This window comes from Aythya fuligula, chromosome 3 (assembly GCF_009819795.1).
Source record: "Aythya fuligula isolate bAytFul2 chromosome 3, bAytFul2.pri, whole genome shotgun sequence".
Taxonomy (NCBI): Eukaryota; Metazoa; Chordata; class Aves; order Anseriformes; family Anatidae; genus Aythya; species Aythya fuligula.
The window spans coordinates 97825487-97849714 of NC_045561.1; the positions used below are offsets into that span (position 1 = coordinate 97825487).

The following is a 24228-nucleotide window of genomic DNA, read 5'->3' on the forward strand; positions in this document are numbered from 1 at the left end:
ACATTTTTCTTAAATACCACTGGTATGGACAGTCTAAACAACTCACTTAATACAAGGCCTTCAACCTGTAAAGTCATATAAAGAATAGACTTATCTATTGAAACCCTCTGACTTCCTTTTTTAACATCTTCAAACTTCTTCAACTATGATGGGCTTATTCCTCTGCTTGTTCTTAATTTATTTTTTAAATTTGACTTTTCCCTACCAAGTATGTACTTTTCCCTGATGCCCTTGAGCTCACTGAAAATGATGAACACTTTCAAGTGCTTTGCTGTATCAGGTCCTAATCAAGGAAGAAATCAGGCCTACAGAAACTTTCCTATCTGTGATGACAGAAAGCCCAGAAGCCAGCTCTGCATCATTTTAATTTACACATCCATATTTAGAAATAACCTTTACATTTGACAACCAGGCTGATGCGATACTCAACAAAGACAAACTCACCAAACTTTAAAACATTATTTTAACACACTTCCCGGATGCATTAATGAACATCCCAGACAGAATATAAAGCTATTTTTGACTTGCACACCAATAGTTGGAACTAAACTTCCATATGGAATAAATAAATAATAATAAAAACTTTAAGAAATTTGAAGTAAAGGCTTTCAAAACAAAACAAAACAAAACAAAACAAAAAAACACACAGAGAAGCTATAATTGGGCTACAGCTTCTTCAGACTCCTTCATTAGAAAAAAGTAACTGGCACACACAAGGTGAAAAAATGTTTTAATATTAAGAAATTTGCAGGGGAAAAAACCTAGGTGGAAGACAATTACACAGCTTTTACTACATACATATATGATCTTTAACTCATTTGCATAAAATACTTAATGTTCAAAATCATTATTGCAGCAATATGCCTAACCGAATTTGTATATTTTGTATAACATAAGAAAACAGAGCGATTAAACTCCTACATATTTAGTTCTTATTGTGTAATTTGAATGTGAACATATTCAATTAAAAATAGTTAAGTAAAGAAAACACAGATTACCACTGGGATGGTAGTTATTTTATTAAAATATGCCAATATGGAATTGTAGAACAAAGTCATTGTAGTCTTTTTGACTATCATTTACTCATTGACCAGTGAACATGCAATATTATCTGTGCACCCCAAAGTCAGTAACTACAGCATAAATTAAACTTTTGTGTTAAAAATTCCAATGCTGACATTAATGAGAACATGCTAAATGTTTTTCTTGGCTTTCTGCAAAGATCACTGCTAAATTAATTCAATGGAATGAACTAAGTACTATGGATAAGGATATAGAAACAAGAACTCTTTTAAAAAAGGCATGATTTACCACAGATGGGGGATTTCAGGAAGGCAAGAATGGAGAGAGGATATATTCGATAATGAAGAACCAGTCTATAAATGAACATATAATGGCTTTCTTAAAACTCAGCTTTTAAACTGAGACTTTCTTCTTACGCTTCCAATTCACATCATTTAAGAAGCATTAACACTGCTGGGCTGCTGTGTTGGCCTGCATCATTTGCTTTTCAATTAGTGTCAGAACAGAAGCAAATGTTTAATAAATTTTTTTAAAGATTTTGTTTGGGCAAAAACAAAACAAAACAAAAATAAAACAAACATATATTGGCCAAGAGGGTCAATGGGATCCTGGCGTGCATTAAAAGGAGTGTATCCAGCAGGTCAATGGAGGTGATCCTCCCCCTCTCCTCTGCCCTGGTCAGGCCTCACCTGAAGTACTGAGTTCAGTTCTGGGCTCCCCGGTACAAAAAAGACAGGGATCTCCTGGAAAGAGTCCAGCAGAGGGCCACAAAGATGATACGGGGCCTGGAGCATCTTCCTTATGAGGAAAGGCTGAGAGACCTGGGTCTGTTCAGCCTGGAGAAGACTGAGAGGAGATCTCATCAATGTGTATAAATACCTGAGGCGTGGGAGACAGAGGGATTCAGCCAACCTCTTTTCAGTGGTTTGCAGGGACAGGACAAGGAGTAATGGTCACAAGATAGAGCACAAGTTCTGCACCAACATGTGAAAGAACTTCTTCATGGTGAGGGTGACGGAGCATTGGAACAGGCTGCCCAGGGAGGTTGTGGAATCTCCTTCTCTGGAGATATTCAAGGCCCGTCTGGATGCCTACCTGGGCAGCCTGCTGTAAGGAACCTGCCTTGGCAGGGGGATTGGACCCGATGATCTTTCAAGGTCCCTTCCGACCTCTTCAATTCTGTGATTCTGTGATATATACATAGAAAGAAAAAATAATAATAATAAAAAAAAAAAATGAATAACTATAGGACATTGTTGGGATCAATGAACTCTGGTCACATTTTGTTCCCACTGAAAGAGCATATCTCAATGCAATCATATCATACTTGAGGAAAGGACTTTGTGAAGGCAAGATTTACCTTTTCCCATCAGGTTTAGAAAATACAGTCAAGGGCCAAGAATCTATTTCAATATTTTTTCCTGGAAAAGAGAAATCTCAAATCCAGTGCAAGTTTCCCGGTACATAATACATCATTGCAAAAACAGAAGCACTCGTCTATCCTCTGTGGCCATTACGGACTGAACAAACACCAGTAGGTTTAAAGTTGAAACAGGGTACATTCAGTTTGAAGTGTTTTGCACAGTATCTAATTGTAAGGCTGATCAAACATGGACCTTTTTAACATAGCCTTAGAAAGTCGTGGAACCTGCCCTACGCTACACAGCCATCAGAAGTGACCTCCCAGTGGGTACAAACAGACTTTGCATTAGTGAAGGATAAGACACTATATGATCTATTATCTGAATGAGTTAAAATGGAAAACATAGGAAACACTTGAAAAGCCATCAATTCAGATACAATTACAATGAAAAAAATTGAAAAATACCTAATTGATCTTACTACAGTAAGTTTTATACTAGATTAAACAATATGCCATTAGGCAGAGTTCTTGTACATTTCACATCCTCCAGGTAGTCCACATGAGGAGAAATTATCATTCACATTGCTGTTAAACTATATACATATAGCTTATACATACATACGTAAAAAAAAGATTTAGATTAGTTATGAGGAAAAAAATTCTTCACTCAGAGAGTGGTGAGGCACTGGCACAGGCTGTCCAGAGAAGCTGTGGATGCCCCATCCCTGGAAGTGTTCAAGGCCAGGCTGGATGGGGCTTTGAGCCAAACTGTTCCATGATTCTGTACAGAACTAGGCAACAATTCCACAAGAAGTTGTGTTCATAGGCAGATGATGCTGTAAGTTCACAGTTGCCACCCATAAGGAAGATATCAAAGGTAACAGTACAGGACATGCTCAAGAAGACAGAGATATTACTAAACTGTACCAGAGAGCCTGAATTATGGACAAGCTTTATTTATCACCTATATAGAACTTAGGAAACGCAAACCATAATTCTTGGAAAGGAAGAATAATTCTGAAAAGCAAATCACAGGCAATAGGAATTGTGTTAGAGAAGACATGTTGCTTGTGAGAGTTTGAAAACTCAATCTCAAGAGCAACAACATTCTGGCATGACTGACCTGCCTTCACCATGGCTGGCCAGGGTGCAAATAGAACAGCCTTGAAGGTAAGAATGGTTAACACAAGTTCCATCCTTAACTTCATTGACCACCCACAAAACAAACAAAATACAACAACACATTTTTGTTTCTTTTGCAAAATGAATGGACTCTTGGCACTCCCATTCTATCCTACTCATATATCTTGAGAGACAAAATTCAAGACCTACTGTGCTGTGCATGTATGCCCAATGCCAGGGGGAAGCAGATAACAAAGAAACACCAAAAGATGCATAGTGCAAGCTAAACCTCCCAGGTTCTCTTAGAAAGCATAAGGTTAAGCCTTGTCTTCCATCAGATTCCTTAAATGGGAAAAGAAATATTTATGGTGCAATTTTTATACCTTATTCAAAAGATCCAACAGTGAGGCAACAAAATTCAAGACAAATAACAACAGTTTTTCAGGAAGCCATATGTCTTCTAAAATGCCAAGCAGAGATGTCAGTGAGAGTTAAAGATGCTCTGCAGTTTACTGTTGAGAGTAATTTGTCAATAACTTCCATGACTCCATGATAAAAGATTTTTTTTTTTTTTCAGAGAAATCAGCCCAGCATTACCTAATGCCAAATAGTTAAGAATGTGCTAGCCCAAAAGAGTAAATTACTTAAGTTTAAGCACACTGAATATCAACCTAAGAAGTGTCTCTTACATGACTGGAAAAAAAAAAAAAAAAAAGTGAGAAAAAAATAGGTAAGTTACAAAGAACAAAATCAGATCAAAAAGAAGGACACAAAACTAGAGAGAAAAAATCCTACAGGGAGCCACAAAACATTAGGCATGGAAATCAGCAAAATATCTAATAAAGTGATAAAGCTGACAAATAAATAAAAAACAAGGATGAGAAGAACTACCAACAAGGGAGAAGACTGCAGTTATTGACTATGCTGAGTTGTGAATGGCCCTAAAGGAAAAGGAAAACACAAAGCATCAGAGAATATATCAGTGATCTGTGATGTTCTTGAGTTACAACTCAACAAAATAAAAATAATGAAATGACATAGGATGTCTTCCACAAGGACTTACACAATAGAGTTTGAAAAGAAGAAAGATGACTACAGCCTCCCCACACATAAATTACTTGAGTAAACAAGTCAGAGAGTAGCTGGAGCAGAAAACAATGAATACAGACCAGCAACAATTACTTGTAATGGTTCCCAACAGAACTGTATCTTTGCAGCTACAAGGTTGGGATTTTGATTAAGTCCACCTTAAGGGCAAAATCTGCCTTTCGCAATGAAGGCAAATCTCATGCAATTAAAAGGACAAGCAATCAAATCTATTTCAGATCTACCTTTTCTTGAACTTCAATTCCCAATGACATGAAGTCCAATCAAAACCAAAAAATGGACAATGCAAACTTTCTTTCAAGCTAATATAAGAAATGGAAAGACAATCATATTGCAGGCTTACACTCCACCTTCCATAAAAAAAAAAAGAAAAAAAAAAAAAAGATATATAAAAAAAAAAAAAAAAACAACAAGCGAAATAAAATACTCTCATTCCTTTAAAATCATCTTTTTCTGCCTATACAATCTGATGTTCTTATATTAGCACTTTAAGTTCATCAGTTATGAGGGCTTCCTCACACAGCTAGTCCCTCTGAAGTGATAGAAAGCATCTGAAGAGTTTCAGCTGAACTTTACGGCCTGCCTAAAGAAGCTGTCTCATTTGGATGATACCAGGACACTTTTGGTTTTATGGACAGAAGTAGGTATTTCTATTTCTAGCCCCATCCAACAGCCTAGTTCTCATTGGATATCAAAGGATTCTGTTGCGTTGGTCACCATTGTATCCAAAAAGTTTCTCCAGTAACAACAATAAACACAATACTGTTAAAGAATCTGAAAAAATAAACCTAAAAATTGGGGTTTTGGTGTCTCACTACTGCCACCAGGAGAACAGCAAGGTTTTGAGCTATGCTTTGTGTTTCTCAGGAAAGGACCAACATCTTCCCTTTGCCCCAGCATCCACATCAATTTCTCTTCTACATTTTCAAAACCAGCTACCACTAAAAGTTAGCAATTGTTTTTGTCGAACACAGCAGTTCTTCAATGAATTAAGCATTACACATTGTCCATAGCGATGAAATATGTGAAGTATCTTGCTTATTGGATGGCAATTCTCTTCAAGTTGTTAAAATGTATTTAATATTACAAACTGAAGTAAAGGTATCGACCTCATTGCAATCCTGCATGACAGAAAAAGTTCAGAATAAATTCCCAGTAACTTGAGTGCCAGCAGTCTCTTCACCACACCAAAATCAAAGAGGTTTACCCCTTCCTAACTTTGGCTATTTCAGTTTTGACTTCTTCGTTTCCAAAAAAAAACACTCAAGCACAGGTCCTGCTCAAAGTTAAAAAGGGAAAAAAAGTCCTAATTTGGAGAGGATACCTAAATGAAAATAACTTATTGCTATGACAGTTTAGTTTATCCATTTTTAATTCATCAAATCTCTACATTTTTGAAGAGTTAGGCTCTTTATCATCCATGAAAAGTGAAAGAATCTAGCAAAGTCATCTCTTTGATATAGCAGTATCTATTCATTCTGACCCTGACTCTTACTATAGATTTCACTAAGCCACTTGAATTCCTTCACCACAGTTTTTATCTTTAAAAATCTGACTACCTCTTTCAGCAGCAGGGGAAGACTCATTCCTAAAACATAAGGCGAGATCAGTAATCCTGCGGGAAGTTCATTGTATCAACAGTGAGTACAGAATTCGCCTCCTCAGCTCAAACTCTCCGGTTCAGCACATGCACCTGCAACACATGGGGCCCTCAGCATGGCAGGGGACATGCTCCATGCTCCATGCCCCAGTGCTGCCAAGCAGAGGTGGAGGCCATCCTCCTCACCATCCTTGTGGTGTTTAGCTGTCCAGAACACACACAGCTCTCCCTGCTGCACAAACTGCCTCAAGGACCACAACGAAGCATCGCTACAGAAGATGATACTCCATTTTATGAGATGCAATTTCTTCCACGAAAGGCATACTGGTTATTCTTAGAAAGCAAGACCTTTCCAGCTACACCCCTGAAAGACAACAAGCAGGTTCAAAAGAAGGAAAGTTCCTGCAAAGGAAGTTTTATTTTTCTTTTATTAGCGAGCAACAAGTTTACTTCTACACTTTAAGATTTTCCTGTTTTTGAAGCACTTTAGATGTTATTAAGCACCCACTACTCTATGAGCTAAGCAAGCATTACCTGCAGTAATGCACTAACTACTGGCACCTACCACCCCACAAACAGTTCAGGAAAATGATTAAAGACCAAAGCAAAAGCCCTCAAAGGTAGCAGAGAAGTCTTCGGTGAAAGGAAGTAGACACATTACTGTTTGGATGGTCAGATGCACAATACCTGCCACCAGAATAATGCAGACAGATATTAATAAAATGAATGTCCTACGAAGAGGAGGCTTATAATACAGCACATTTGTTTATTGTGTCTTCTTACTATTACAGTTTCCATAGAGACTGGGAGAGTTCGAAAATTTCAGCACCGGGCAACAAATTCTAATGATCTTTTTTAAAGAATCGTTACAGCATATATTTAGTGCACACAGAACACATCAGCAGGATTTATATTCAGGTATATGAAACACGGATCACCAGTCCTAATGCAGAGGTGCTCAGGACTGTGCAGGATTTCTAAGTCTTTGTGGCAACAAGAGAAAGATCGCTCCTTTTAACACATTAATATGAGTCCACGCCATGCTCGTTCCTGCTCTTCAGGCTTTTCAATTTCATGTTGCTTCCTCCAATTGCCCTCCAAACAAGCACAGGAGCAAAAAGTATTGAGGCGTTTTCAAAATATGCTTCCCTTTCCCCGAAGCTTATGTGATATCTTACCCCCTACATTTATAATCACCTACAGTTTAACCATGATGTAATTTCTTGTGCCTTGTGGGCTGATTTCTGTGACTCACCATTTCCAAATATATTTGTGAAGGTGGTTCATGAATTAAAGTTCTGTCAGCTGAAGCCTCCAGCATTGTTCTGCCCATGTTCAGTATGGAGGCTCCTGGCTCACAAGAAGTGTTAATGGTACAGTACAGAGGATCAGTCCTCAATTTACAAAGGACACTCAAGAAGCCATTATATAATGTAAGACAGTCTGTAAATGCCCCCATGGCTTTCTGTCATGACACCATTATTCTTTGGGAAGTTTAGGTTTCCTATATATACCACTAAAAATCTTCAGATGATTCATCCGCAGGGTTTGCTGTCAGATGAACGCTGTTGTGAGTTATGCTTCTCGTGGTTTCTGCGGGGCTGTGCTCTTGCCCATTGCCTCTTCCCTGATTTTAAGCCACGTCCGAATAACACCCTTATTCTTTGCTTGTTCACAGCACCCTCTTAATCAACTAGAAATTCGTATTTCCTCACTTAAGCAGTTAACTACCTAGGTCTAGCAGACTAATATAGTTCAATAAAATTAATAGCATCTACAAATGACAATGTGCATCCAGTCTTGCAGAATTACTTTCACAGAGGTGTACTGAAACACCGCTTTCCTTTATGAGGAAATGTCATCTTCTTCTTTGCCCCTTCCCTGTCCCAGTGATATTTGCCACAAGGGTGATAAGCTAACAGGTCACTTTTTGCTGTTCTTAGGCTCTTATTCTGCTTTTCCTCCCTGTTCAACAGCATTCCTCCTCTTGACTGCCACTTTGGGAGAGTGTCTTGTCCAAGGCAGAGTCACACTGAGACACCTAAACCACATGCATGGAAGCATTTGCTACGTTTCAAGCTCAAGTGCAGAGACTACAGAGCTGCCTCTGGTCATGTACTTCTACAATAACCACCACTAGCAGCTTCGGGGATCAGATGCCTTATTGGTGCAGAAACATTTGATATTTCCCATCATGACAGAAAGGAGACAAGTGGTTAAATTACTGCCTGTTGTGCACGATTGTAGACATTAGCAGCTGTTATTTATAGTGCCTATTATGTTATAGTATCCCAAAAGACAGGAGAACCACGTCATGCAGCATTACTACAAATAAAACCATTCTAGCATAGAATAACCCTTTTAAGCATAGAGAATATCACTGTAGGTTATCTTTAAATGGAAAGCATGAACAGCTCAGATGTTTTGATAACAAAATGTATGTTTTAGTACTCCTTCCCCCCCCAGCTAATAGAAGAAGAAAGGAAGACAGGAAAAATTGTACATTAATAAAGTCAGGTGAAAGAAAAAAGGTAGGTCTGGAAGAAGTCTCCACCAGTGCATCAGTGGAAGTGGGATGTCTTTTTCTGGAAAATGCACAGCCCCTGTTTTTGTCATGGAGAGGCCTGTATGCCACAGCTTTGTAGGTCTGTTATTAATCTTAGGGAGTTAAATGCAAGTCCTAAACATCTGGCAGACTACTCCAAATTAAGCACCATGCCTTAGAGCAAACCAAGCATCATTTGGGCCTCTTATGAAAATAAAAGTTACCTAACACTGAGCATCTCAGACACAGAACCTGATTCCCCATCCTCTCTCATTCTTCTAGTAAAAATGGGGGTAGGGAAAGGATAAAACAAAGCAAACGTGATTTCTGGAAATATATATTTATATATTTAGGAGTTAGCAATGTGAGCTCTGTTCCTCATTTTTTCTAATTTACATCCTTTTTACAATAAAACTTTTAGCTAATATCCATTATTCCCATGTTCCCTAAATATATACATATATGTATGTTCTGTTCTTCAAAAGAGCTTCCACAAAAATGGAGATTATGTTAGAACTGAACTGAATCTGGGATAAGAGTTTAGCGGGCACTTACGATGCTGTTTCCATTACACTTCCTCCTCTCAGAACTGGGATTCTTCCCAAATCAAAGAAGGATATATTTTTAGGACAACAAACTAGTTAAATTGAAATTTAAGGGGAAAAAAAAAAAAAAGAGAGAGAGAGAGAGAGAAATAATATAATGTTGAGGAACTGGCAGCAAATAAAAATGTGTTTGTTACTTCTATGCTTTGCACAAGTGAATGATTAATGCATACCAGCCAAGAGATCTGTCCTTATTTTCGAGTTGCCTCGCAGTGGCTGGAGTGAGACACGACACTAATGAAACAGGGAGCACAAATAGTTCAGTGTAGGCACTGAGACCTTTAAAAGGTGAGGGAACAGTTTCTTCTGGCCCATAATCAAAGCCAGATCCACCAGTGGGAACAAAGTCCCAGCGTGGCCTATTGCATCCATATGAAACCAATGAATCCAAGACTCCTCAGGCTGCATTACAGCTATAATCCTCCTAGACCCATATGAATTCCCTGTGCTCCTCGCCATTAATTGGTGGTTGTTCTACAAAACAGTACTAAGATTTTATCTTCTTTAGAAGCACATTTTACCTTACAGTATGAGTAGAAATTTCTGTCTTTCGATTTCTCTGCTCAATTACATGCTCTTTACCTCTACCCACACACTGCACTTTGTTGGCAACACCGCACATTTTGGCAGTGGACCTCAAAACTGTATTCCTTCGCAAGAGAATGCCTGTGTATAGTACACTCACAGACACATACACACCCCCTCAGTCCACGTGATTCATATACTGCCTGGGCAACCATTTCACAAATAGATGGAAGCACTGAAAAACAAAAATCCTGACCTCTGGCATATAGAAATCAGCCATTCTACTCACTGCCTTTGTTTAGCAATGCTCAGCCACATCACATTATTAACAGGACTGGTTATCAGAGCTGTATGGAGTTTATGATGTACATTTGTTATCTCTTCCTTCGGTAGCTGAGCTGTACACATTGGGAATGCTTTACAAAACATCTCAGAAATAAAGGTCAAGAAAGCTTTCCTGCAAGAGATGCTGTTTTCTGAAGAGAATTTCCTTCCTACACACCTTCAGCCACCAGAGCTCTTCTGATGCTAGACAAAGAGATGGCAAACACATATGCCCACTCACATCTCTGCCTCTAGAAGAACGCTTTACCAAGTTAGAGCCCCTTCTTCAGCCCCTGCTCCCCCACACACATCCTCGTCAATGCACATGAGGCTGAGATTGCTGTGAAAGTGGTATTTTACAGCTCATGGGTTATATTTAGTCCTCAGAGCACCAGGGCTAGTCAGCCTTGCCTTTCAGGGGAGGATGTTGTATTGATCTCGGGACATGTAATGTGACGTCCAAACATCAGCTTGCTCAGTTTTGGTTTGAGGACTACGTAGTTTGGGGTGAAACACAATCATGACTTCCAATAATGGTAATGAGAGGGAAAAAAACATCAGAAAGGAGGGACAGACTGGGCACAGTGAAGGATGCTGAACACCAAAAAGGACTTCTAGCCAGCTAGGGTACTATGAAAAGGCTGAAGCAGTAGAGCACTGTGTTAATATCTTGGTTTTGGCTTCATAATCCAAATGGCACAGAGATCCGGGCCAGCTAGGGTCTTAAACAATTTTATCCTCACACATATCCAGAATCTCCTGACCTGTCCAATTATCGTATGTGCAACAACAAATATTAATTAGCTCTACTGCTGGAAGTATTGAAGACATTGAAGTAGTCAAGATTCCTGAATACTGGAGCACTGGCACAGGTTTCCCAGAGAGGCTGTGGGGTCTCTCTCTTTGGAGATCTTTGAGAGATGCCTGGAGATGCATGGTCTTGGGCAACCTGCTCTGAGTGTCCCCCTTGACATCACTGCAAACTATCTGATCTTCAGCTCTTGCCAGTTGTTCCTCATCCACACACTGAATCATTGCAAGAAGTGGAACCAACACCCTGGTCCCTTACAGCCGTGCTCCCTGTGCTGCTGATCTGTAGGTATTAGAAAAGCTAGAGTGAAACACTGACTGAAGACCAAAGTTCAGGTAACAGGCTTGTATTCAGCTTGCAGAAACAGAAACAGGAAATCTAGAAATGAAACCTCACCCCCTCAGGGATATTAAAATAAAAAAGTTCAGTATCTTTACCCAAACCACCTGATATTTAACTATTTGAATTTCATTCATTCCTACCATCAGATCATCTTTCCAGAAGAAAAAAAAAAAAAAAAAAAAAGTCCATCTTTTTCCAAGACTTTAGCCAGTGTTAACATGTTCAGCCAAGTCAAGTCATCTGGAAGAAGAAAGGACACAGACAAAAGTATACAAAAGTTTATGCAGTGCAAAAATGGAACATTAGACATTAGCTAATCAGCTATCACGTCACATTTAGAGAACGGTTACACTCTGCACTCTTTTCTAAACAAATCCAGGTGGGAATAAAAAAGGCTCATTAGGAAAAAAAAAAAAAAAAACAGTTTTAGATGTATGCTAGTGTAATATACATGGAAGAATGGAAGAGGGGGGAAAGTGGATTTTTTTAGCCTAGGTGTTAAAAAATAAAGAGAGGGAAGACCAAATAAGGCCTTCAGACAGGATATCTACAAGGAGCTGGGGAACAGAAAGTACCTATTGTCCAGATGAGTTAACAAGCCCAAGTTGCAGCAAGGAAGATGTGGGTTATGAACAAGGAAAAGTCTTCAGTGGCAAGGTCAAGTAACCTGAAAACAAGGCCTGGAAAGGCTAGCAGACATCTGTCAGGAAAGATGTGGGTATAACTGATCCTCCCTGGGCACACTAGAGGCTGGGTCCCTCCCATTCCTGCCTCCCTGCTAGCTTCGTTGATCACTGCAGGCAGAGTAAGGAAAACAGTCCAGAGAGCCCAGACCTCCTCTTCCCCAAGGAAAGGCTAACATTAAACATAGGCTGAGGTTCAGCCAGCGAGAAAAGGGCAGAAGAGTGAACATAAGAATGAGTTGTTTGCAATAACTAGGAGGCTCACCCCACGATACACACCTCCGCACAGCTCTGACTCTGCTGGTCAGGTCAGGTCAGTAATGCAGGGGAAAAGGGGCTGGAGAGCAAGAATCTCTAGGGAGAAATGAGGAGTCCAAATTATGCTCCAAATGCATCTGAGGATATTCTTTGTTTCACACTCAGACTGGAGCATTTAAATTAGATCTTCTCTGGCCAGGATGATTTCCTCCCTCAGGTTCATTCTCCAATTAATTGCTGTCAACATTTTTCACAATGTGAGTTACATTTGACAAGAACTTCTGTCACAGCTTATCACCCCTGCCACTGGATATCACTTCACACCCTTTCATCTGTTTTTGCTTGCACAGTCCAGTTCAGTTCTCCCTTCTTTATCCTTTACTAGTGACCCCGTACACCTCTACCGAGTTATGGTAACTGGAATTGCTCATAACAGGTCTAAATGAGAGGAATTTATTTATTTGTATTTTGCAAAGGTTAGCATCACACGACTGGTCAACTGAAAGCAAAACAACCTTGATAGCAAGGTATGAGAACTTCCGGATTAAGCAGAAGATTAAGAAAATACTTACTCTTGCTTTATTTTCACCCCTCTAATTCTCATTTCCATGGAAACAGGGCTGGAAAGTACCAGCAGGCAGCCTGCAGCTGAACATCTGAATGAGAGTGCTCGTGTTGAACTCAGCAAGCAGGCAGCAGGTGAAGCCTGCAGGAGCTGCCTAAAAATCTATAGCTACGTTTTGAAAGGAAAAGGACAGCCTTGAGTCAGGCAAAGGACTTCTAAGCAGGATTACACGTAACCCTAGTGAATATTCTTGCATTGCAACAGCTGATAATCTGACTTCATCTTCTGTAAAATGTAAGGATAAAATTTCTTTATCTCAGCTGCACCAGGCAAGAATCCATCACAATTAATTAAGCACCCTGAAACGTTCAGATAGAGGATGATATACTAACAAAAAGGATAACTTATTTTTTGTAACAGAGCTTTGACTTCCAGACACTGTCCTGTAATTCCTTCTGTGAAATCAAACTGGCTGCTGCCCAGTCCATACACGTGCGTTTTGAGTCCAGTCATACGGATGGCTCTTCTTACAAACATCCATTCCAGTTTAACTAATGTATATATGGGAAAAACAAACAAACAAACAAAAATAGAAGCTAGTAATGTATTTGCTAGCTATAAAGCACATAGGTTCTGAGCACCACTTCACATTCCTTGTATTATAAAAGCTACTAGGGCAACCCAATTGTACATATTAAGGAGAAAAAAAAATAAAAAAGGAAAAAAAAAAGGCAATGTTAACTTCTTTACTCACTTTAGTAAAGTTTCATAGAGGAATTCTTTTTAATACCATCTTAGATTTTTCGCCGGTTCAATATTTGCTCTTCAAGCAACAGGAAGAAAAGCAAACAAAAGAAGGATGAAACATTACTGTCTTGGGCTATGCTTTACCCAAACAAGAGATTGGTTATTATTAAACTCCTGCTTTTGTATCTAAAGCAATTACCACTTTCTCAAACAGATATTATTCATTCTTTGTAGAGAACAGAACACTGGTCCCACTTTGTGTCAATGCAATTTCAGCCAATATAATGGACAAAACAGAACGATCATAACGAAGGAGGTAATGTCTTAGGCAAGTGCAGTATCGGCACACAAGAACTGACCTGAAAATGGATGATGAAGAAACTTGAGACAGCATAAATCTTTCTTTTCTCTTTTTTTGAAGAGTGTTATTTAAAGTTTAACAGAGCTATTTATCAGAATCAAGTCATCCTGATAGGTGTGGCTGTGCTTTATTTTACCTCCGTTCTCCTTTGCCATCGGAGAGGAAATGTGAGCTTAAAGCACCAGAGAACAAATCAACACGAGAAACTGTTAGTGACTATTGATTCATTACTTCCTCTGAGATCTTCAGCAGAAAAAATGAGCCCAAATTTAGCAGTCCACCACATATCAAACTCACAGCTATGACGGAAAAGGATAGTACAGAAGCTGCTTGTGCAATTTTCTTGCATCACAGGAAACTAATAACTGTGCTTCAAGAGCACAACCATGGCAGACACAGCGTATACCCATCAGCATCTCTGCGGTGCAAGAATATCCATTTAACAGCTGCAGCAATGACAAAAATTGCACAGAGCACACTCTGTTAATGAGTCCCACTGATAAGTCCCTTTTTGCTATACCAGGTATATTTGTATTCGCCTTGAGGATCACTTACAGGGCCAGATCAGAATGCTGGGAGCCCTGGCATAGGCAAAAATCAAACTCCAAATATTTCACTGATCTAGACTGAGCCTGATTAAACATAGCATACACAAAAGCATAAGCTTTCACATAAATTTCCTCTTTTTCTTTGCGTGAAAGTATCTATAGCTAAACAACCCATATGCACTGCCTAAGAGCTCTACTTCAAGCAAGACTAGAAATAAAACAATTAAAAAATAATAATAATTTAAGAAGTAATCCACATCACTGAATACTGACTTCTCTTTTTCAAAGCTGCATTTCTACCTCTCATTTATTTATTTATTTATTTTGTAAGGAATGACAAGATATTCTGTACTTAAAGGCTACCTTCATTTCAAGGGTAGAAACCAAACACACTGATCATACTGTACAAACAGCTCTCCCAACCATCATAACTGCAAACCTTGCTAAGGGGAGAAGGGAAATGACAGCCCTGGCATCTGTTTAAGATTTACAGAAGTGCTCAAACAGCAACAAGAGGGACTTCTGACTTGGCTGAAGAGTTCCAGCAGGCTGAGGATGGATCATTCCTGGAAATGTTTGTAAAGGGAATTATGGCTGGCTGCACTGGATGCATGCACGCACCAAGGGTGGTGGACATACATCAATAGGGGTGGCTTATTTCTTCCAGCTGCAGCTTGAAAGAGAGAGGAATATAACTTGAGAAAATAAGGAAGCTGCTCCCCGCCAGGTCATTAGTACCTTCACACTGTTTCCCCTTATGAACTTGTTAGTAACACCTGTACAGAGCATGTAACTGCTTTTCTCCCAATTACCTTTATACCTGCTAATGCACCGCAGTTGCTGCTGGCTGGTTAACTTAAGGGAGATGGAAAGAAACCAGGAATGGGCATCAGTGAAGTTGTTCGTTGTGCTTATGGCAAACAAGAAGGAAGTACAGAATAAAGGAGTCTGATCTGGGATCTTTTGCCTCTTGAGGCATGGGTTATGTGGCAAATACAGGTTCTGGATACTAGCTAACATGGTAATGAACATACGTTATGCCAATATGTGCCATATGAATTTGTTAATTTAGTAATGAAAATATACTTGTGATTAAAAGAAAGCCACAAATAAATTAACACTTCAGAAATGAAACATCATCATCTATTAGAAAAGCTTAATGCAAGCACTCAGCTCAGACAGAGATCTTGTAACTGCTTTATTTGTTTAAAAAATAAAACCTTCTTCCACCTTTGAAGCAACTAATCTCATTAAATATGTCTTCCAAAACTGCATTGCTAGATAGCAGCTGAATTACTTTCTATCCTCCTTTTTGAAAGGTTCTGCCTTAAATGTTTTCATAGCCAAGTTATAAGCACTGAAAATAAAAGTTTGAGGTAGATGGGGAAGGTTATCTCTGCCCCTGTGTCGTTTCTTCCCATACATATCTCTGTTCTCTGGTTTACAGATACAGAATATTGACACCAAGAGAGTCCGTGGTGGCACTTCAACCTTTTACATGGTGAAGGAAGAGTCAGTGGGACTCGCAGTTTTCCAGGGCACAGGCGATCCAGGGCCGTACTAATTCAAAGACTTGTTACACGTATTCCCTGAGACTCCAGGATGGACAAGGCTTGGAGGGCAGCCAGGTGAGGGGATGGGATGGCCTGGCAGCACTGGCCTCACCATTCTCCAGGGCTCGTTTCTCTCTTGGGGATGCAGATCCCCAGCAGCTCTTGTGCGAAGACTGTGAAAGAGGTTGGTCAGAGGAGCACTCTTCAACCTGTAGCTGAAGACTCCTAAACTGGCCACTCCTGAACTCCTAAATAGATATAAACAAGTGGGGAAACTAATACTGCTTCTGCCTTTCACCCATCCTCCTCCCCACATCTGTGCTCTTCCCCAGTGGTTTTGGAGGTCTTGTTTTATGCTTCTTCTTCTCTTTCTTCTCCCATCCCCCCATCCATCTCTTTCTCTCCTTTTCATTAGGAACACCCAGCGCTGCACATTCCTAAATTCCTCCAAACACCAGCAACTGAACACAACGATCTGAAGCTTGCAATCCGGCTGTTTCTTCAGACTCACTTAATGAGAACTGAACTGGCCAAGATTATATACAATGTACACATCTGAATTCAGATAGCAGGTTCCAAATTCACAGAAATTTAATAAATGCCTTCTTCTTAGTGTGGACTCATGGATTCTGACACAACCAAACAGGAAAATGGCTCACATATCTCTAATCAACTCCACCAACCAAACTCAGCCTCCCAGCAATGTAAATCCCCTACCGCAAAGTAGTTCCAAGCTGCCTCCATCAAACAGACACACAGAAGATAGGAAGGAGCAAAGAAAGGACAGACAGCCTTAATTATTCACTCTAGGTTACATGAGAAAATGTGAATGGAAGGACATGCAAACTGCTCTTCTTTTCAGGGCTGCAGAAGGCAAGCTCCCCTGCAAAGGCCACAGCTCCATCTGTAAGAGCTCCCGGAGAGTACAGCTCCCCAGGTTGAAAACAGGCTGACAAAATGTACCCCCATAAAATCCTGGCAAGAGGGCCTGCTGCTCAGACAACACACTGGCAATCTTCTCGCTTCTGTTTAACCTCTTTTGTGTTGGGATCCTACAACTGCACCTGCAATCTGCTAGAAATTCAGTCATTCCTCTCCTCCAGTAAGGAACTGAATCCCCTCCCCACACACACATCCTCTCTGAACTCTTCTTCTACTCCTTTCTGCCAAGGATTTAAACACCATAAATGAGGGAAACAGGGAAAACGGAACACAGACATTATCTACTTTGCACCTGCTGGCAACTCCCAACTACACAGTAGGTAGGCATAAAAATACTCGTAGCAGTCACATAGAAGCAGTAGAAATGACAACTATTTTCATACCTAAGTGTGCTTGAGTTGTACAGAAGTTTTTACATGCCAGAAACTAATGGGATTCTTCTTCAAAGAGCCTAGGTCAAAAATCTTCAAAACAAAATTTTACCAGCAAGCTTCTCTCATGCACAAATGAAAGCACTTCCGAAAGTGACTGGGATTTAGTAGGTACTTGGTATTTTATATAAACAGCTTTCTTGATATTGATTATGAAGGCATATTTCACCCTGTTTAGCCAAATGGTAAGATTCTCAGTGCCCAACACCAGGCCATCAAACTGGCTTTGATACCTACTTGATGCACTTCTGTACAAGTCAAGAAGAGTTTAGTCATCAATAGAACCTGGATCAAATCTTTCTACTACAGATAAAATTTAAAAAGATAATCAACACAAGAGTACACAAAACAGGCTTTGGTCATTATACAGTGTTTCCTTGGCAAAGTTTTCAGGAAACCAGGAAATAAATACAAAGGCAAAGTCTGTCTGCAATCTGTTCACTAATTACAAACTTTCAAATTCTTTCCAGAAGAGGTGTATTATTAACTGTCTTACTATAATGTACTCCTCCCATGTTCACAGATGAAAATGGAAATGAGATTTTAACTTTTCTTTGAGGAGCTGCAGGTAATCACGAGTCGCACTACAGTTCAACACAGTCGTCAAGTTCTCTATGCAATTACGCTCAGTGCAAACTGCACCTGAAATACAAGTAACAGCAAGCCAAGGAACAAACTGGTTTGTTTTAATTGTCACTACTGGAAGGGGGGGGAAAGGGAAGAAGTCTTAAGAGCTGCAAGCATTCACATATATTCTATTAAACAGGTACTGAAAACAAGCTGTGTTTTTTCTTCTGCCTCTCTGAAATTAGTCTGTTAAATCAAACTCACAATTCCATCCATATTCTGTCAGTTTCACCCAACTTATAACATTCTAAAAATGATTTTAAAGCTTATTTTAGAAGAAATTGTTTTCCCTGTAATAAAAGAATGTAAAATTACTTAATCGTTTTCTTCTTGTCCATGCTATTGTTCTCATCAATTCATTTGTTCTGGTCACAAACTTATTATTTAAGTCTCCTGCACAATAGCAAGGCATCATTAATGATACACCCTGTGTCATATTCTAACCCCTTAGTACCTAAAAAATAAGCACAAAGCAAGCATTTATCTGCAGTCAGAACTAACACAAGACTTTCACACTTCTGTGAATCAAGAGGACCATATTTCAGACTCTTTCTCTTTTCTCTCCAGAACTGTAACTTTATAATTAACAAGAGACACTTCAGAAATTCATACAAGTACCTTTATAAGCAAGACCTGATAGCAATCCCTACAAAAGCAACAGCTCCAGAAAGCTAACAGAAAACACAAAATCTTCATATAAAATCAGATGATTTAAACAAGCTAAGTACCCTCACCATCACTAACTAGAACAGACTCCAGTGACTCTAAGTAGCAAACAGGACTTCTCCGTATAATCCAATTTGTGTTTGTATTTTCATAATCCAATATTAACTCACTAAGAGAAAAGTTTACCTGTGTTCCTGTCAGGCAAAATACAGCAATGCTTCTGCAGTATGCCAGGCAGAACCTGTGGAAACAAAGAAGCAGACATTAACATACACGTATTTTCAACATCACATGAAGAGCTGATGATTGTCGGAGTGCATATCTGATCAAGCTTTGTGCTTTCATTCTGGATGCAAATTAACTGTTGTACTGTGCAAATTTGAACCTTACTCGTTAGGAACCACATGCTGAGAAGAATGGTACAAGGCTGGTTTCTTAGTATTGCCCGTAGTGTCACCCCCTCCTGCAGACTATGATATTGAAAAGTTGAATAAATGATATAAACACAATTAAATGTGTTCAGCTTAGAAAGATAGCAGGTTATCGGTCAATGCTGCTGCTATTCCTTATTTTGCATGTTTAGCCCTTGGGCTATGAGGTTCGGCTTTTCATAAATCATGGAAGATCAGACTCCAGATCACAGCACTTCCTTTCTCAGATGCCCATTTCCAGTAGCTAACACAAAACCACAAAAGCTTGAGCAAGAAACTCAAGGGAACAGGGACAGATGAGGTCCTATGCTTGCGGTTCACCACATCCACTGTGCTGATTGCCCCTGGCAGCCACTGAGAAATGCTGCAGAAGTTTCCCACTACCACTGGCCCTTTCTTCTGGGCAGGGACCTACATTTCTTCACAGGTTTATACACTGAAGTCACCTGTTTTGGTGCAGTTTTGGTGCTCCTTCCAGCAGCAAACTAGAAGCACCCAAGACCTATTTTAGTCTGACTTTTACATCTATAATTAACACTGTCTACAACACTATCAGCATCTGTAAAACTGCAGCTTAAAGTTTAACAGCTCTTCCTTTACTGTTTCAGAGAAAAAGCCAATTAAAAGCCATGCTCTGAGACGCCCTCTATAAATTGTCCCTTGGGGGTCAACAGGTGTCCTTTAAAGTCTGAAAGGCTCAAAAAAAAAAAAAAAAAAATCGTCTACGAACAGGAGACCAGCATCCTGTCTAATCACTGTGTGGAAATGCCGGTCTTCTGGCCTTCTAACCACTGAGAACACCCTAGGCAACACCACAGCTTGCGTTAAGTTTTAGAGTCACGGAATCACAAAATTTCTAAGTTGGAAGAGACCTCAAGATCACCTAGTCCAACTTCTGACCTAACACTAACCAGTCCTTCACTAAACCATATCACTAAGCTCTACATCTAAATGTCTTTTCAAGACCTCCAGGGGTGGTGACTCAACCACTTCCCTGGGCAGCCCATTCCAATGCCTAACAACCTTTTCAGCAAAGAAGTTCTTCCTAATATCCAACCTGAAAATTCGTGACAGAAAATACTTTAGGGCCTAGGGACCTTTTATCACAGGCTGCTGTTGCAGTTTGGCCAAGGTAGGGATGAGGGAATTGGACACGCAGTGCCCTGCAGCAACACCACAGGGCCTCGTCCCTCCCTGCAGCCTTGTCCAATACACATGCTGATAACCCCTGGGGGACCAACACTTCAGCTCCTCTGTCCTCCAGCACAACAAATTAAAGTCTTAAGAAACTTGCTGCACAATGCTTCCTCCTGAACACACACATGCAGAGGCAGTGCCACTGCGAAATTGTGCTTTTATTGGCATTTTAACTTGAAGAGCCAGTCTGAGGGCAGAAAGCTGTCTTGGACACAAAGCTACAGTGAGAAGAAATCTCCCCCCCAGCTCCTCTAAACTCTACTGAAAACAAAGCATTTAAATATAAGCTCTTGCAAAAATAAATCTGGCATTATTCTAAAGATAAGCTTTTTGATAAAAGGGAAAGCAAGCTGAGTTTAAGTGGTGGATGTTAGGCACAGGGCAATCAAGGCAGATCCACAGAAACTTCTCAGCATATCCCCCCGACAGATTATGAGGACACTGCTTTGTTGGAAACGCAATTTATGCTCACAATTTGGGGCTTTATCACATTGTAGCACCTCTTGTAAGCACCTTTGGCTTGCTAAGCAGCTTATTTTTCCCAGACTCCTTCAGCTCACCCTTTCAAACATACACACGTGTGCTTTTGCCCCTGAGAGGTGCAGGGCTGTAGCTGCCAAGATTTCTAGAGGCTGCCAGGCCAGTGCTCCCTTCCCTAGCCATGACATCGGTCACCAGCACCGCTCTTGGAAGTCCAGAAAATTTGAGGGCAGAAGTAAAACCTAAGTTTCAGGGGGGTTCTTACCAATGTTTGTAAATAGCTGAAGGGAGGGTGCAAAGATGACAAAGCCAGGCTCTTTTCAGTGGTGCCCAGGGGACAGGACAAGAGGCAACGGGCACAAACTGAAGCACAGGAAGTTGTCTTAATATGAGGGGGCACTTCTTTACTGTGAGGGTGACAGAGCACTGGCACAGGTTGCCCAGAGAGGTTGTGGAGTCTCCTCCTTAGAGATCTTCAAATGCCACCTGGACATGGGCCCGGGCAGCCTGCTCTGGGTGGCCCTGCTTGAGCAGGGGTTGGACCAGATGCCTTCAGAGGTCTGTCCAACCTCAACCATTCTGTGGTTCTGTGATAGGCTTACAGCTACCTACTTCTAAGCCTGTTCTTTTTACTTCACTTTTTTTTTTTTTTTTTTTTTTTTTTTGATTTAAAGAGGTCCTACTGTCCTTAAGTTAATGCCCTCAGAGCCAAAGCCAGGTCCATGCCTCTGAGCCACAGGGCTTCAGAAGCACTTTCACATCCTTTTGCCCCTGCAGTGTAAGGGAAGGTTGTTTTGGATGCATGTAAAAAATAACCATTTAAGGAAACTCTATCAAAAAATGTTGTTGCAAGCTCAAGCACTCAGTGTTAGAGTCCTTACTGTCTGCTGACAGACAAAGCTGTACACACATGTGCATGTTTGAGAACTGGTACTTCCAAATTTCTGCATGCAACTAAATACTGCCCCTTCTCATCTCTTTTGGTATACAGAAGACCTTTCAGCATTGCTTCTTTAAGCAGAAATCCTTCTTGCTTGAAGTAGTCACAAAACTAGCCAGCTTGCTTCAAGTAGGACTATTTAAGGGAATAGAGTAGGTAGGGCTTGAACCGAAGTATCAGCTTGCCTTACCCACATTTAGAGACAGCAGGAAGCCTGTATTTTAAGAAGAATCAATAGCACAAATAACAACATTTTACTAGTAAACTATACATCATTCTATACTGTTTCTTGAACTTTAAAAAAAAAAAATCCAGTGATTCTTAGAAGTGCATCATAACATTTAGAAACTATTGCATTTTCCTTATGGCCATGGATATAAATAGCAGCACAGTCTTATAGGCATTGAAAGCATAAAAATTAGAAGCAGAGAACAAATAAATCCTAAAATGAGCAGAGACAGTCTTTCAAAGCAGTGTAACACAAAGACTGAATTTTGAAAACACCCTGTCTTACTCAGACACAAAGTAACACTTAGTTCCTAGTGAATCTGTCACATTTTTTTCCCCACATTCACAAATCATGGAGAAGCATTATGAATTTATTATGAGCACCCAGTTAATCAAATTAAGGCTGAAATGAAAAGAAGAGACAGGAAAAAGAGCAGGTCTGGAATAGCAAGACAATTTCATTGGGAAAAGAAAAGCTCTAGAACACATTTTTTACATTCCTGGTAGGCACGATACAGATAAGAGAACAGTCACACTGAAAGAAACAAGCTTGAAAAACATTTGCTTTTCCCTTCCCTCTGTTCTCTTAAGTGTCAAGTAGGCAACCAGCATGGAAGAGGCTAAAACAATGCTGCCTTCTCCCCACCCCTTAACATGTTTACCCTGTACAAAGCTCATTTCTGGCTGGTAGGAGTTTGATATCAACCTCCCACTTACTTATCTACAGTATACAGATTTTTACACTGTACCCATCTCCATGGTACCCAAGAGCCTCTTCACACAGCTCTCCTCCCACCTTCTCCCCACTGCGTTCCTCTCCTCCCTAGGGAAAATGACATGAGCATTCCTCAGCAAAATTGTCACCTTTCCCTCTACATGTCTCTCCTTTCCCCTGATTCTTGCTTTTCATTCATTTGAATGTTGCAATCCCCATCTTACTTCTTAGAACGCCTTTACATCTCAGCATTTTTTCCTTATTTTCATAGATAGACACTATATTTTATTGTTGATGTTGTTGTTGTTGTTATTATTGTGGCTTGAAACTTTACCTGAACAGGTGCAATCTGAGTGACAATCTCAACCACAACCACAACCAGACCTGGAGTGGTTTCTGATAAAGAACTCAAAAGAAGTCAAAACATAGGAGCAACAGTAGGGCTTCACAAGCAGAAAAAAAAAAAAAAAAATATATATATATATATATATATATACAGAAGAATAGAAGATTGCTTTTGAACATGCTTCTTTTTCCTTGTGGGAAAAAATAAATAAATAAATAAATAAATATTTTTAAAATATTTTAGGTATCAGTTGCATTAAGCCGAAGATTTAACCTTCAGTTGTTTTATAAGCTGTCAGCTGGAAGCTAAGGCATCACAATACTAAATTCAAACTGGACTCAGAGACACAGAAATAGAATAAATAACACAGCAGGTAGCGTGTCGTTATCATCAAGGTGCTTCCCTAGCAGTAGCCAAATTAGCTCTGGTCCCACAGTATACAATTACGTAATCATGTGTAGCAAGAGAGCAATCTTAGATCATGGTGTCAATGCAAAAACTTCCTCAGATTCAATGAAAACTTCTAATTGATGTCAGTGGATATTAGTCAGGACCTGTTCATAATTGTTTTCATTACAGCTTGCTGCGTGCATGTATATATATATATACACACACGTATGTATATACATATATACATACAAATATTTATAAGCCATAATTAATGTTCAAAATAATATATAGATCAACTATAGGTGTAGAAATGCAATATAGGTATGCAGAAAGCTTCTCAGAGCAGCAGAGAGTATTCACATATCTTTATATAATATTTTTATATGTATGCTTCTTTCATTTCACAAAAATAAGACATTTGAGTTCTCTGCATGTTCAGTATGCAATACTTTTTTTAATGTGGTTTAACAAGGACTAGAAATGATCCTTACAAAATTTGTTTATGTTTGGAAAGTACTAACACCTAACACAGTTTCAAAAAGGAAAGAGAAAGAACCATAGAATTATAGAATCGTTAAGGTTGGAAAAGACCTTCAAGATCATCTGGTCAAACCATCCCCCTGCCACCAATGTCACCCACTAAACCATGTCCCTAAGCACCACGTCCAACCTTTCTTTAAACACCCCCAGTGATGGTGACTCCACCACCTCCCTGGGTAACCCATCCCAATGCCTGACTGCTCTTTCTGAGAA

At 39.8% G+C, this 24228-nt stretch overlaps 1 protein-coding gene across 5 annotated transcripts in view; it reads right to left on the reverse strand.

The window, feature by feature from the left end:
- DLGAP2 (DLG associated protein 2) overlaps positions 1–24228 on the reverse strand; it is a 474554-nt gene that overhangs the window by 374109 nt on the left and 76217 nt on the right. For all 5 annotated transcript variants that reach the window (XM_032184999.1, XM_032184995.1, XM_032184994.1 and 2 more), the window contains one exon: positions 18935–18989. In XM_032184999.1, coding sequence (XP_032040890.1) covers positions 18935–18989 — 55 coding nt within the window. The remainder of the gene's footprint in view (positions 1–18934; positions 18990–24228) is intronic.